The sequence below is a fragment of the Toxorhynchites rutilus genome, chromosome 2 (genome assembly GCF_029784135.1).
Source record: "Toxorhynchites rutilus septentrionalis strain SRP chromosome 2, ASM2978413v1, whole genome shotgun sequence".
Taxonomy (NCBI): Eukaryota; Metazoa; Arthropoda; class Insecta; order Diptera; family Culicidae; genus Toxorhynchites; species Toxorhynchites rutilus.
Window position 1 is genome coordinate 232,741,709 of NC_073745.1, and position 14,314 is coordinate 232,756,022.

Genomic DNA, 14,314 nt, shown 5'->3' on the forward strand with positions numbered 1-14,314 from the left:
TGAGTAATATGTTATCATAATTATTAATTACACTTGATATTTACTAAATTTCATTTATTTTGTTGAATTTGTTGAGAAAATACTGTCAAGTTTATTCATTGAACTAACTGAATGTTTCTAAATTGATAATTATTTAGTAAGAAAAGTGACCTAAAAATAAGATTTTCAAACAAATTTAGCTCTAGGGGGTCAGAGGTATGACTTCATTCTGGAAAAGGGGTCTCTTGTCCAAAATAGTTTGAGAGCCCCTGGTCTAAAGGGTGCGGTGAATATTTGGCCAAGCGGATGACGTAGAAGCATCATTCACCGGGCAGTCCCTTCGCCTTTATTTTCTTGGGTTTGCTGTAATGAATCCTTTTTCATCACCATTCTCGATACGATGAAGGAAACTCTTCCTTTTTGCCACAGATGCAGTTGTTCTAAAGACGAAAGAAACGATGCTCAACATCCCTTGCCTTCAAATCATAAGTAAATCTAATCCCTAGACGTTTGAAACATGTCATACGCGTAACTCTTAATGCTGAAGCAAGCTCTTATTTCGTTTTTCATAAATTCACACCCAAACATCTAACTAGACGTTAGGCGCCTTCGATGGTTTTCGGTCTTTTTACATGCGAACAACCAACACCATCTTTGAAGCGGCAGAATCCATCACGGTATCTTGTTTCACTTACAGTAGCAACTGCGTCAATTTTTTGAAGCTCTTGAAGTCTCAACCATCGTTTCAAACTTCCCACAAATAATGTTCATTTGGTTCATGACGTTTAGGATATGATGAAATCGACCAAACTTCATTAATAGAGTCATCTATTGACAAACAATGGGAACTTAGAGTTGCTGCTAAAATAATCTGAAATCTGTTTGACATAAAATGAATCGAATTTCCAGTTCCAGAATCTCAAAATGCTTCCGGACGATCACAGATCAGTCCCAAGTTAACTTTTAGAAGAAAAAAAATCTTGCATCAGCAATACCCATTTAATCCATTTCGTCCATCTGAGTTCAGGTCATACAAATGCGTATATCTCTTACCTTATTTAGCGTTAGCATGTCTAGGGATACCATCTGTCCTGATTTTGAGAAGCTGTTAGGGCGGACTGATTTATTTTCCATTCTCTAGCATTTGTCCTGATTTTTATTAGAAGTTCAATCTTGTTGACGAGTCATAATTCATTTAATTTTTTTTGTGTTTTATTTTCAGTAAAAACTTTTTGGCGTAGAATTACTTTTTTCGGGAACATATTGGCGTACAAATTGAAAAACGGAAAATATCGAAAATTGTCATCAGTCATTTTCTAATAGATGTGTGAGATAGTTGCATCAATCAATTAAGACAATCCCTATTAATTTAATACAATGAAGAAAAACCTATATTTAATGAAACTAACCATCGAACAATTGAAAAAATGCATGCAATATTTACACGAATATCCTGCGTTCTTATTGGTCAATGGCACAAGCAATGGTGCTCTCCCAGTTGCTCATTCAATGCGAATACGGGACTGTGCGATGAATTATGCGTTTGGTTCGATTTTATACTGCGGTAAATTTTATTTGGTATTATTTGCGCCTCTCAACTCATTCCCTTCAGCATCTTTTATCGTGGACCATCCAATGACTAATCTCCATCCTTCTGCCATCATCGCTAGATTGTACCACTAGTGGAGTGAAAAGACAATACCCAACAATCAAACTAAGCGCTCCTTCTGATGGTTATTATCGAAGAGTTTTATAATGGATTTTTTCAAACATATTAAGAATCAGTATGCAATAATAGCCCAACGCAATCCTACGTCATACGCGATCATTGTTCGGACGCAACCCTCCTCTAACTTTTTGTTGGTGACTAAAATTTTACAAGCGTGTAGAGAGTGACAGTTGCATCTTTCACGAGATCTTCCATCTGTTTTCATTCATTTTCAGTTTCACTGGGTTGTTTTGTGTTTTGTCTCTATGTTCCAAGTTGATTATAAATGTCTAAACGGAGGTGTCATTTTACCGACGAATTGCACCAGAAGAAGGTAAATCTGATTTGGAAAAGCATATTCAAACACCGAAACATTGCAAGAATATTCTATTGGAATTCACTTCTAAGTCTATGCTGAATTATGTGGTGCATAAATCACATTTTTCAGAAGATTTGGGATGCAGAAGAAACTATTACTTGTCATACATCATAAGAGCTTCGAATCCATGGATTGTCTTCGGCACTATTGCGCGTAATGTTTGATGGCCTGTTCTCATAAAGAATGTAAGCCATCATCTCCGAAGTAATTCACCGCATGGAGCTTCCGAGAAATAAGTTAAATAAATAGATTTAAGTATTTTGATCTCTTGAAGTGCAAACCACAAACAACATATTTTTATTCATTTATATCTCAAAAGAATGATAATGGTTTTGGTCATGATCGTAGCTGTGACGGGTGTCCAGATTTTCCTCTCCGACCAGATGGTGTACGGATGAAATTCGCGGTCCGTACAATTTCACATTGCTTGAAGTTGATTTAGTGGAAGTTTCAATTTCCGGTAAACCGTCAAAACCAAAGCATTCATTTTAAGTTTATGGATAACTCATAGTATATTTTGCTGGCAGTGTTACTTTCTGACGGGCTTCCCGACCTGGACTCTTGTTCTGGTCATATTTTGCGGAATTTTTCAATTCATTCTACTTCGATGTTTACGTTAGGTTCTGTAACAAAAAGATGACCTTTTCGCAATCATTTTGCTGAGTGTGACTGAGATAAAAAAAAATCGAATGTCACATTCTCCGCGTCGAACCATAAAATTTCGTTCATGGCAAAGTTGTAAACTACATTACAATTGGTTTAATAAGAGATAGGGGAAAAGAGAGATAGACAAAGAGAGACAGAGAAAGAGAGAGAAAGAGTGAAAAAGAGATACAGAGAGAGAAAAAGAGAGAACACAAAATTATACAATCGTATTGTGTTTTGTTTACAAACAAAATGCAGTGGTCTTTTGAGATGGCCGTAGATTTGTAACAACGCCAAAAAAAAGAACACAGATTATTACAAAATGATAATGCTGCATTGTAATAGCAAAATAGCATTTACTGGTTAATAGATTTTTTTTTTTTTTTTTATCTTCGCTTATTTTTCGTCGGCCTATTTCCGCCACTTTAGTGCCAATCACCGACATCAGGGAGGCGACTCCACCTGTTCCTACCTATCAGACTCAACAACTCATGAGCCGGGCCAACTTCTTTTACTTCCGCTCCGAAGGAAGACGTAACCAGAGATTTTTCGCCTCAGAAAATCCCAACGACGCCAGCTGGGATTGAACCCAGGCCGATCGGATTGTGAGGCTGTTACGCTAACCATACAACCACTGGCGCCGTCCTGGTTAATAGATTGAATACGAGTGTTTTGTGCTGTATATCGGAAGAACAAGTAGGAAAAACCTGAGAGAGAGGAGCCATCTGAATGACAGATAGTTTGTTTTCTTCTTATTATTTTTACGCATTCTCATCAAGAAAATTCCAATCTGAAAATTTCAATCAAGCAAGTTGTTGTCATTCATGCATGAGAAAAGTGTTCAAACTTGACGTGAACCTTTGTTGGTGAGTACATTTGTGCGTTTTTATTCCCGATTTGAGTTTTGACGTAGGACTGCGTCTAACAGTAGTATATGGTGGGTAAAAAATTTGAACTCTGATCATGTAGCAAAAAATAATAGATGTACCAGGTCAGTCCACATCATGGCTTCCAGCAGCATCGGCCCATTCAAACAAGTTTTTTTTTAAATTCTGGTGATTTCGATATAGTTGTCCTAAAGAATTATTGCGATGATTTGTAAACAATATCCGAAATAAGAAGCAAACTGATTTTAATGATCTGTTTGTCGGTGGAGATCTTGTGTGAATTTATGAGTGTTTTGAGTTCATTTGTGACTTTTTCCGATCGTTCAATCAGTTTTCACGAATTCTTTCATTCATTCATTCATTCTTTCACTGGTTGAATCGATTTTTGCAATGTGGGCGATGATTGTATATTCTCCGATGCAATTTGAATATGCAGCGTATGTGAAATATATAAAATAAGTGCTAATCTTCCAATGAAAAGAGTTAACATTTCTCTCAGATGCATTTTGAGGGAATTTTGTTCGTGTCCAATGGAAATAATAATATTAGGCTGTCAAAAAAGTCCTGCGGTATTTCCGCGAGGTGTCGTTGTAAGCGCGTAGTTCTAGTTGTATTCATTGTATCGAGTCATACTATAGCTTGTTGGAAAGGTATAATATAGTCCTTGACAGTGTTTTGTTTGGTTAAGTCGTTCGTGAGTTATAGTGTCGCAAATATGGAGCAAAATAAAGAGAAAATCCGACATATTTTACAGTACTACTATGACAAAGGCAAAAATGCATCTCAAGCTGCCAATAAAATTTGTGCAGTTTATGGACCCGATACAGTTTCCATTTCCACCGCACAACGATGGTTTCAACGTTTTCGTTCTGGTGTAGAGGTCGTCGAAGATGCGCCACGCTCCGGAAGGCCTGTCGTCGAAATTTGCGACAAAATCGCTGAATTAGCCGAGAAAAACCGGCATAGTAGCAGCCGTAGCATCGGCCAAGAGCTGGGGATAAGTCACCAAACCTTTATTAACCATTTGAAGAAGCTTGGATTCACAAAGAAGCTCGATGTATGGGTGCCACACACGTTGACGCAAAAAAACATCTTTGACCGTATCGACGCATGTGAATCGCTGCTGAATCGCAACAAAATCGACCCGTTTCTGAAGCGGATGGTGACTGGCGATGACAAGTGGGTCACTTACGACAACGTGAAGCGCAAACGGTCGTGGTCGAAGCCCGCTGAAGCGACTCAGACGGTGGCCAAGCCCTCATTAACGGCCAGGAAGGTTCTGCTGTGTGTTTGGTGGAATTGTCAAGGAATAATCTATTATGAGCTGCTTCCCTATGGCCAAACGCTCAATTCGGACCTGTACTGCCAACAACTGGACCGCTTGAAGGTAGCACTCATGAAGAAGAGGCCATCTTTGATAAACAGAGGCCGCATTGTCTTCCATCAGGACAACGCCAGGCCACACACTTCTTTGGTGACGCGCCAGAAGCTCCGGGAGCTCGGATGGGAGGTTCTTTTGCATCCGCCGTATAGTCCGGACCTTGCACCAAGTGACTACCACCTGTTTTTGTCCATGGCGAACGAGCTTGGTAGTCAGAAGTTAGCCACAAAAGAGGTCTGTGAAAATTGGCTATCCGAGTTTTTTGCCAATAAGGAAGCTAGCTTCTATAACAGGGGTATTATGAAGTTGGCATCTCGTTGGGAACAATTCATCGAACAAAACGGCGCATATTTGACTTAAAACAGATGATTGTTATTAATTTTATGAACAAATGAAAATTCAAAAAAAAAATACCGCAGGACTTTTTTGACAGCCTAATAGGTTGACTAAAAAGGATGTTGTGTCTGAATTTTTAACAGTCAGTGATCACAATTCGGATGAAGATGAGAATTATCCTACCAGTCTCTCGTCATCTTTGCCATGATATTCCTGCCCATCACCATTCATTTACAAATTTTAAATTTGACAAGCAGGTCACTAATCAAGACAATAGTATCACTGAAGATCCAATCGAATTGACCGATAGTGAAGGTTAATTAGTCATGCCCACAAAACTAAAAGGGTCAAGATTCTTTCTCCCTTTTATGTGTGATATAATTTGTATACCATTTCTCATAGACAACATATCTGTCGCTTCCAATCAGTCTACATAAATGTTGCGCTCACTCTGCCCTCCCTCACAACACCTACTTCCCGTTTGTGACATTGATGAGTGAACATTGTTTGTGCGAGTGTCAAGCAGGAATGAATTCCTCAAGATTCATTGTACCCCTAATAAGTGCTCGAAAGATGTAATCTTACGTTGATCGCACTTGATCGAAGAAATTACAAAAAGAACTCTTTCTGAAAAGAACTGAATTTGATTTGCTGAAAAGACTATCTTGTTTTCTCTCGTGTTGTGCGTTATGTGTGGCGATGGTAGTTTTTTTCGAAGCTGCTGCTGATTTCTACGGCTTCGGCGTTTTCGGCTTGCATGCAGCGATTTTTGAGGATTTGGTTTTCGGATCTATCGAATGAAACACGCAATTTATCACGGAAAAACTAGCATTTAATTTAGAAAAGTAAAAACACGCGGTAACAATTTCTATGGCGGCTACTAAGTGTCAAAAAAAAATATTATGCACTGAACAAAATCATTTATTGGTTTTCATATTCATGACAAAACGATCTGTGTTGCCAAACACAACAACATTATTCACAGCAGCAAGTTTGTTTTTTTTTGCAGCAGTAACTGTTCCAAATTGATCTAACCGCTATACAATTATAATTAAGAGGATTTCCGAGCTGGAACCTGCTTATATACAGATTTTTGTGATTTCAATAGCTTGCTCTCAATGCAATTTTTGAGCTATTGAAACTAGTTTTTGGATCAATAAGTAGCACCCATATAACGCGTAGACATTTTATCTTTCGAATGAAGCGGTTATCATACCATTTCTTTCAACCGGCGAAGAGGGTTTATTGCTCAAAATCCTGTTTCTCCAATGTAACACTCTCGTTCTCGAAGTTTCGAACTTACATCCCAGTATAGAAATGAAAGATGTAGTCCGACGTCAAAATTATTTTCACATAAAATGTCTTGCAAAAAAAATGTCATGTTGAAATTTTCTACATATTTCAATACTTCTCCTTGGTTCACCGTGACTGGTTCGCGCTGACATAACGGTGATCACAACAAACGCGAGCTGGCTCCTCTCTCTCAGGGAAAAACTAATAATTTGCTTCGTGAGCGGGATGCATGTTTCAGACAAATGCATGAACGAATTCTCGAAAAGAGTATTTTGCTGGCGCCGGTACGTGTCGGAGAGTGTTTTGCGTTGGCCACAATGTCGACATCTGGTGGCAACATTCGTTTAGGGAGGCAAAATAATCTCTATAAAATTAGCAGGCCCGAAGGCGGTTTTATTTGTTAAAATTAGAATGAAAATTTTCACTTTATGATCTTTGATTATTTACAACACAGTACTGAACTTTACTCGACAATTTTTATATAAATTTTCGGATGTTTCCACTAAAACACATATTTTTGGCCAGATCTAGCCAACTGCCAATGATACAATGACAATAAAGCTAGGATTTATCTTAAAAGAGCTGAATCAACCAAATTTTCCTCAGTCTTATCCAATAGGGAAGTATAAATTCAGATAAAGAATTGGTAGAACGATCTGGTCTGAACCTCGACAGAAGAAGGTGTAGGGGAGGTGGTGATAAAACGGACATGTTAAGAAGAACTTCAATTATATCTTTAGAAACTCATGTTTCCCAAAACTTTGATGCTGTTTCTTGCAATTCAATATTCTGTTTTTCTACCTAATTGGTCAAATATTTTACAAAAAAGGGTTTTTCAATGTTTTTTACTGAAATTAAAATAGACCGAAAGGTACTATTTTTTTTTCGATGCGGATAATATGGACATATAGTGGGGGTAATATGGACAGGTTTGTAATATATGAAACGTAGAGGTTTATCGATCGCGAGAAGAATAATTTTGTTCAACCAAGGTCTGAACTCATCACGAATGTCCGCTAAATTATGAAAAAATCGAATTAATTCACCTAGAAGTGATATCGTGCATTTCAGCAGTATAAACGGACAGCTTTCAACTATTTTGCTTTCGGTTCCCGTCAGCTTCTTTCACAGTCCATCTCACTCCCACTGGCAACTGTCCGTTTTACCCCATCAGTACAATTATTTCAATAATTTGAACTTTCCACTCAAAAATGAATTTACTTCTCCGTACATACCTAATATTGCATCTCTGTTAACTCACAAACCGAAACATTACCATCAGCGGATTGAATTTTGATATTAAACTAATCAAAATGCTTAATACCGAAGCAGCTAAAATTACATCCACACGCGGAATCATGTTTGATTTTCGGTTTCTGTTTCCCTGTTCCACTTTTGATTAGTATTCATTGCCATAGGGTGGCTTAAATACTATAGAATAACATGTAGAAGGTGTTCCCATTAACTGAAATTTGAAATTCAAAATGTTGCTATACAAATCAACAAATCAACGCCGTTCATATTACCCCCACTGTCCGTATTACCCGCGGTTCCCCTACAGGTATTTACGGTGTCAACAGTAAAGTGGGAGAATTTCGAAATAACGATGAATGGCTTGTTTCAGTTTTTTTTTCATGAAAAACAATGCTATTTCCTTTTTTTTTATTTCTTAGAGAGTGTTCGAATGAAATGATGGTTTAAAAAATACTCGCATTCGAAAGATTCCTTGAATGTTGAAAGTTTCTAAATGATCTAAAAAAATCAAAATTTATACGTATACGTATATTTGCGGAATCTATTTTTGCTGAGTTGAAACACGTGAATAAAAAGGTTCAAAGTGATTTTTTCCATTGAAGGGATTTTAATATAATTCGGGACCAGAGAAATCGCACGCATTTTGCTAAATGATTAAAGGGTGTGTCACATCAAATTGCATCACGGAAAAAACGCTGTAGAAATTTAATTTTTAGGAATTATATCTTCAGCTTTCCCTTATAATCAGATAAGAGTGTATAGATCACGTTGGCCATGCTTCACTGTCAATTTTTCGTAAATTTGGAAAAATGTCGTCGAACGAAAAAGAGCGTCGTGAATTAATCCTGCGCACTCATTTCGAGAATCCGGAGAGCAATGGAAACGGAAGCCGAAATGACTCTAACAGGAAAAAAAATCATAGGTTTATAGTTTTACACCGCATAAAGAAGCATGTATATTCTAAATATTTTTTTATAACTGGTTGTTCTCTCTATTTGGGATTGAATCTTCCACAATCGTGAGCTAATAAACACGATTTATGGTCGCTATCCTCTGGATCAGGTTCAAGCAATACTGACCCATATACTGGTGTGTACTTACATTATTCAACGCGAGCACCATATTTGTGCAGCAGTTGCGCGATGTTTTGTCCCCAGATAGACTCTTCATAATATCAGGATAATAAATCAATCGATTATTTTTACGTAATATTCAATGCTTTATTTGGTACTCTGTTTTCGCTTACTTACGTTGTCGAAAGTGACCTACTTCTAATCATCAATCACCAACCGCTTCTGAAACGGGTCGATCGTAACAAATTCTGGTGGTATTTCGGTATATGATTATTTTTTTTCGTTAAATCATACGGCGCTCATATGTTGCGTTTCATTTTCTATCCATTCCAATTTCAATGATTCTTTTCTTGAATATATAGGGTTGCTATCTATTCTATATTCTGTGCAACAGTTTATTCTGTAAAATTGAAAATCACCTGACAGCAATCTATATTTCAATGTACAGAATAACTTATATCTGTTTGTCATATTTCTATTTACTACTGTAAAGTTCTGAATCCAAATATGGTATTTATGTGATATTTATCTACATCCACCACCCGTTTATTGATTATTTACTCGGTCAAACGTCTGACAACTTTCCTTCCGTCGTGACAAAAGCAAACGTGTACGCATCGTGATGTTGACTCAGGACTCTTCCGGTTGGGCTATTTTTCTAACGGTATTTGTTTTGTCTTCTCGTTTTGCCTTCTTCACAGCCCCTGCAGTTGAAAGCTGTTTCTAGTCCTTCGCTAACGGAACCAACGCCACCGACGGCAGGACCAGCCGAGCACAACGCCAGTAACAATCATAGCTCGACAGACGACGCTCGAACAGCAGATGCATCCGTTACGAATCAACTACAACAGAAGACTGCACTGGCCAAGCCGGGTCAGACTTCCCATCACCCACAGCAAGGTTAGTTGGTAATGGAAAGGATCACATTTTCTTGATACTAACCAATAAACGCTTCTACTTATCACCCTCGCCAGCATCCGAAAGCGTGCTGCAGAAGTTCAAGAAGACTTTCTCCCATCTCAAATCAACCAAAGCTGGAGGACCAAGTCAATCCACGACCCACCAAAACCAGACGACTGGCAGCATAGCAGCCAGCAATAATAGTAGTAGTACCAGCAGTACCAATCCAAATGCCCCACCGACCGCCACACAACGCCTCGGGGCAACAATGAGCATGGACAGTGGCACGAGTCAGAAGAAGCAAGCAGGTTCTTCTCCCCAGCAACAGCAGCAGCATCAGCAGCAACAACAACAACAATCACACCACCATCACCGCTTTGGTCCACTGATATGGCGATCGAGCAAGGAACGGCGAAAAACCAAATCCCACCGAAGGGATAAATGCAACAGCGGTGACTCTGGCATCCAAGTGGAGCTGGAGGCAGATGAGCAGCTGCTGCAGGAGGGAATTGATGCAGCGGTAAGTTACATCGCACATCGCAAAGGGTTCCAAATTAGATTATGCTAAGTTTCACTTTATTTTCTCCAACAGGATACAACCTCTTCGCCGCAGGCGAACATCTCCGTCAGACGAGCCAACTCAGCCAAAGTGTCCACAGGGACTTCCTTACTTAAGCACAAATTGTCACTAAAAAGCAATAACAAAGAGAACGTTGCCAACATATCACGACTTAGCACTAAATCCCTTAGTCAGCCCTCCGGCTTGGACTGCATCGCGAGCGAGAAGTTGCGCCCGGCCGATCCGAGCGATTCCGACAGTGACGACACAGCGCAGAATGACAATCATCTGTTGGAGGAGCCAGTTTTCGCGGAAGTACTATTCTCATTCCGTCCCGCTGGGCCCCAGGAGCTGGCACTCGAGAAGGGTGCCCTGGTGGAGGTGCTGAAGCGCGAGTCGGGCCCCTGGTGGTGGGGTCGGATAAAATCCGATGCCATTCTGTCCGGTCGGGATGAGGAGGAAGACCGACTCGATAGCTCCGATTGCGGTTGGTTCCCAATGGATTTCGTTAAACTATTGCCAACATACAATAAGCCAAAACAGATTATCATTATCAATAACCAAGGGCGAGAGGACGACGGGGCCGCCGGTAGTGGACTGAAAGAGGACGAACTGAAAAGCTGTGATATTCTACAGGACACAACGACCACAACGATGCCAACGGAAGAGGAGGATGGCTCAGGTCCAAACCTCGCGGGAGATTCTAGTCAGAAGCAGACTCAAGAGAACGTTATCAAGGAACTGCTTGAGACTGAGATAAACTATGTCAAATTGCTCAATTCGCTCTGTCTGGGGTATGTATTTCACCTTCAATTTGCTAATGTAATCCCCTAACGGTCGTTTCTTCCATCTAGATATATAAAATCGATGCGGGAGCGGGAAGACATCTTCCCGGTGGAGAGTGTTAACATCATTTTTTCGAATTTGGAGAAAATTTGGCGGTTTCAGCAGACGTTCCTCGACGCACTGCGGATGGCAGTGCCCAATAATATGATTGGTGAAGTGTTCCTGGAATACGTAAGTTGTCGAGCTCTCATAAATATGAGAATTTGAAATAACACAGGGATCTTAATCCTGCAGCAATCGGCGTTTATGATCTACTCTTCCTACTGCAACTCATATCCGCGAGCACTGATGGAACTTGAAAATTATGCCAACAACAAAGAAGCTAGTGCCATTCTCGACAGGTAAATGGACTTCCGCCTCGCACCTCTTCTGCCTTTATTCTTCCAAAATAACGGATTGAGTAATCTTCTATTTCGATCTTCTTCTTTCTTCGTAGCTGCCGTATGGAGCAGAACCTGCCCGAGCTGCCACTGTCCGCCCACCTGCTGGCACCGATCCAAAGAATTTGCCGCTACCCGCTGCATCTGAGCGAACTAGTCAAACACTCGCCCACGCGGAAGGAGCTGCTCGCGCTGCTGAATCCGCGCAACTGCACCAAAGCGGAGCTCGAAACGATGGACTGTCAGGAAGTGTTTGAGCTGGCACTGACCGCGATGCGGCGCGTCACCGAGATGGTTAATGAAGGTGAGTTTTATTTATGTGTGTTCTTTTTTGGCGTGATCGTGTTTAACAGGTGGAAGTTTTAATTCAAAGTAATGAGAGGTAATACTGTTTCAAAGTACTTGTTCACGCAACGCGTAGTTTATGGACGAGCCAAACCGCTCGAATAGGTCTAGATAGCATACACTTTCTAACGTATAATTCTTATCAGCCCATCGCAGTATCCGGTTGTGATCTGCCGATCTTTGTCAAAGACCCACGAACATTGTTCTATTTTGTTACTCACTCATCTTCTCGCTTTGCGTTATAAATCCGATAGGAATAGGCAAATCGGTCTTAGTCTACATTGTAAAGTCGAAAATACAACAACTATCCATCACTCCGAATATCGGTCTATTATACTCGAAGGAGAATGAAGTTGTGTCGTTCCAATCTTCTAATCAAAAATACTGATTCCCAAGGTCCGAAAAGTGATCGTGGTAACAGTACTTGTGAGGGGTTCTTGAAGCATCTTTTATATATCACGGAAATATGTTTCGAATGCTTTGAGTATCGAACGTCAAATGGGAAGACCTGCTGTTATAATTTAGGATTTTTAAGGGACTTTGACCCGAGGTCATTCGTCCCTGTTTGGTGATTTAGATCAGCGGTACTCAACTTTTTTCCAGATGAACCGCAAACACATGTTAGTCATGGTGTTGTGAACCGCAAAAAAAAGAGGCGGCACGAGGAGACACGTTAACGTAAGACTACGAAATTATATCCGGCGAGAAATGCTCGAATTCACAAAAAGCAATTGATCGATTGGAAAAAGTCACCAATGTGTCATTCTACTGGCGACCAGATAGCAGATGGTCAAGGCCGAGTGTTTATTTAAGTTTTCCAAATTGACCTTGGTTTAAGGCTAGAGACTGATGAACTGAGAAAAATTAAAAGTCTATAATTCAAAACATCAGCATCATTACACTAATAAATCCGAACACACTCCTTAATTCGCATAAAAAATCTCCCAACAAAAAATCATAAAAATAATTTCGCTTTCGATTACTTCGGATATTGTTTTAAAATTCATCGAAAATTTTGAAATACCTCTTTAGCCGAAAATTTGGTTGCCCTAGAAAGGACCGATGGATTTGCGTGAATTTGTAGAAGCAATTGGAGATGGGTGATTCATAATGCATGATTATTTTAGGCTCCATCGAATGAAATTGCACCACTGGGGAAAGATGGTGGGGTTTTGGTTGTGTTAAACTTTGAGTGTATTAGTAGCCAGGAAGACAGGAAGTTCACATACTATGCATACCAGTCAGTTACTCAAATGGTACAAAATTGAATGTGTCAACGAACAACGTTGAAAGAAGATATACAGCAACTAATTACATATTTGCGAAAAATATTTTCTGCATTACATGCACCATTAAAAAACAGAACATGTCAAAAATTATTTAATTTTTTTTTTATTAATATTTTTTCTTTGATTTCTTCTTATATCAGAATTAGTATTCTAATGTCTACTGTTTTTGGATTTTAGAGCAACTTCATGGAAGTTTATCTCTTGTCATCAATTGAAATTACCTTTTTCACAATTAGGGTGCTGAACACACTTCGTTCGTCTAAAACTTCGCACGCGGAAAACTTTTCGTCTCAATCTAGGTCATATGGAGTCAATGAAATTTGTTTTTCAATTGAATTTTACATGAAAAAACTTGCAACTTTTTTTCTTTTGCACAGTCAAATGTTTCGCCGTCAAAGGAATAAACGATTCTGTGATTTTACCAGGACCAGTTAGCGAACGATTACTGTACTTGCTACACGCAGCTGAGAGACGAAGGTATCGACCATTCAGGAAATGTTTATTCGAAATATTGAAAGTCCCTGTCGGTTTCAATAGTTATACCTTACTGCATTGAATACGGGAAAACCTTGAGAAATGAGAAAAACAAAGCGCGACAGCCGAAATGTTCATTTAAGTCTTATGCAGCATCTAGTTTTTTTTGCCTTCTGGATGAACATGAAAGAAAGAAATTCTGTAGTTTGCGTAATTTGTATTTTTAGCTGTTTAATGAAAGAAAAAGTTCAAATAATATAATTCTTGAGTTGATGAGAAGTAAAATTGAATTGAAATTAAGTTTAGAATACCTCGATAATACTGAAATTTCAGTTTCTGCTAAAAGGTCAGTTTTGCCCTTATGATTTTGAACACTAGCTTTAATTAAAGAAAAAATATAAAAGGGCTGTGTCCAAGACACGACCGCATCGTTGACGTAGAGTGCAAAAAGATGGCCGCAAAGCCCCCCCCCCCTGGTCGCGCCAGTCTGTCGGGTACCTCATTACCGAAAATTCCAGAGTGACTTGGAATCCAGCGAAAGGAGACATTGCTTCTAATGCAAAATTCTCGGTAGGAAAAAGTTACA

At 39.3% G+C, this 14,314-nt stretch overlaps 1 protein-coding gene across 3 annotated transcripts in view; it reads left to right on the forward strand.

The window, feature by feature from the left end:
• LOC129767205 (uncharacterized) overlaps positions 1-14,314 on the forward strand; it is an 823,328-nt gene that overhangs the window by 791,078 nt on the left and 17,936 nt on the right. For all 3 annotated transcript variants that reach the window (XM_055767859.1, XM_055767857.1, XM_055767856.1), the window contains exons 12-17: positions 9,637-9,835; positions 9,910-10,355; positions 10,428-11,188; positions 11,249-11,411; positions 11,475-11,581; positions 11,677-11,924. In XM_055767859.1, the coding sequence (XP_055623834.1) occupies positions 9,637-9,835; positions 9,910-10,355; positions 10,428-11,188; positions 11,249-11,411; positions 11,475-11,581; positions 11,677-11,924 (1,924 nt within the window). The remainder of the gene's footprint in view (positions 1-9,636; positions 9,836-9,909; positions 10,356-10,427; positions 11,189-11,248; positions 11,412-11,474; positions 11,582-11,676; positions 11,925-14,314) is intronic.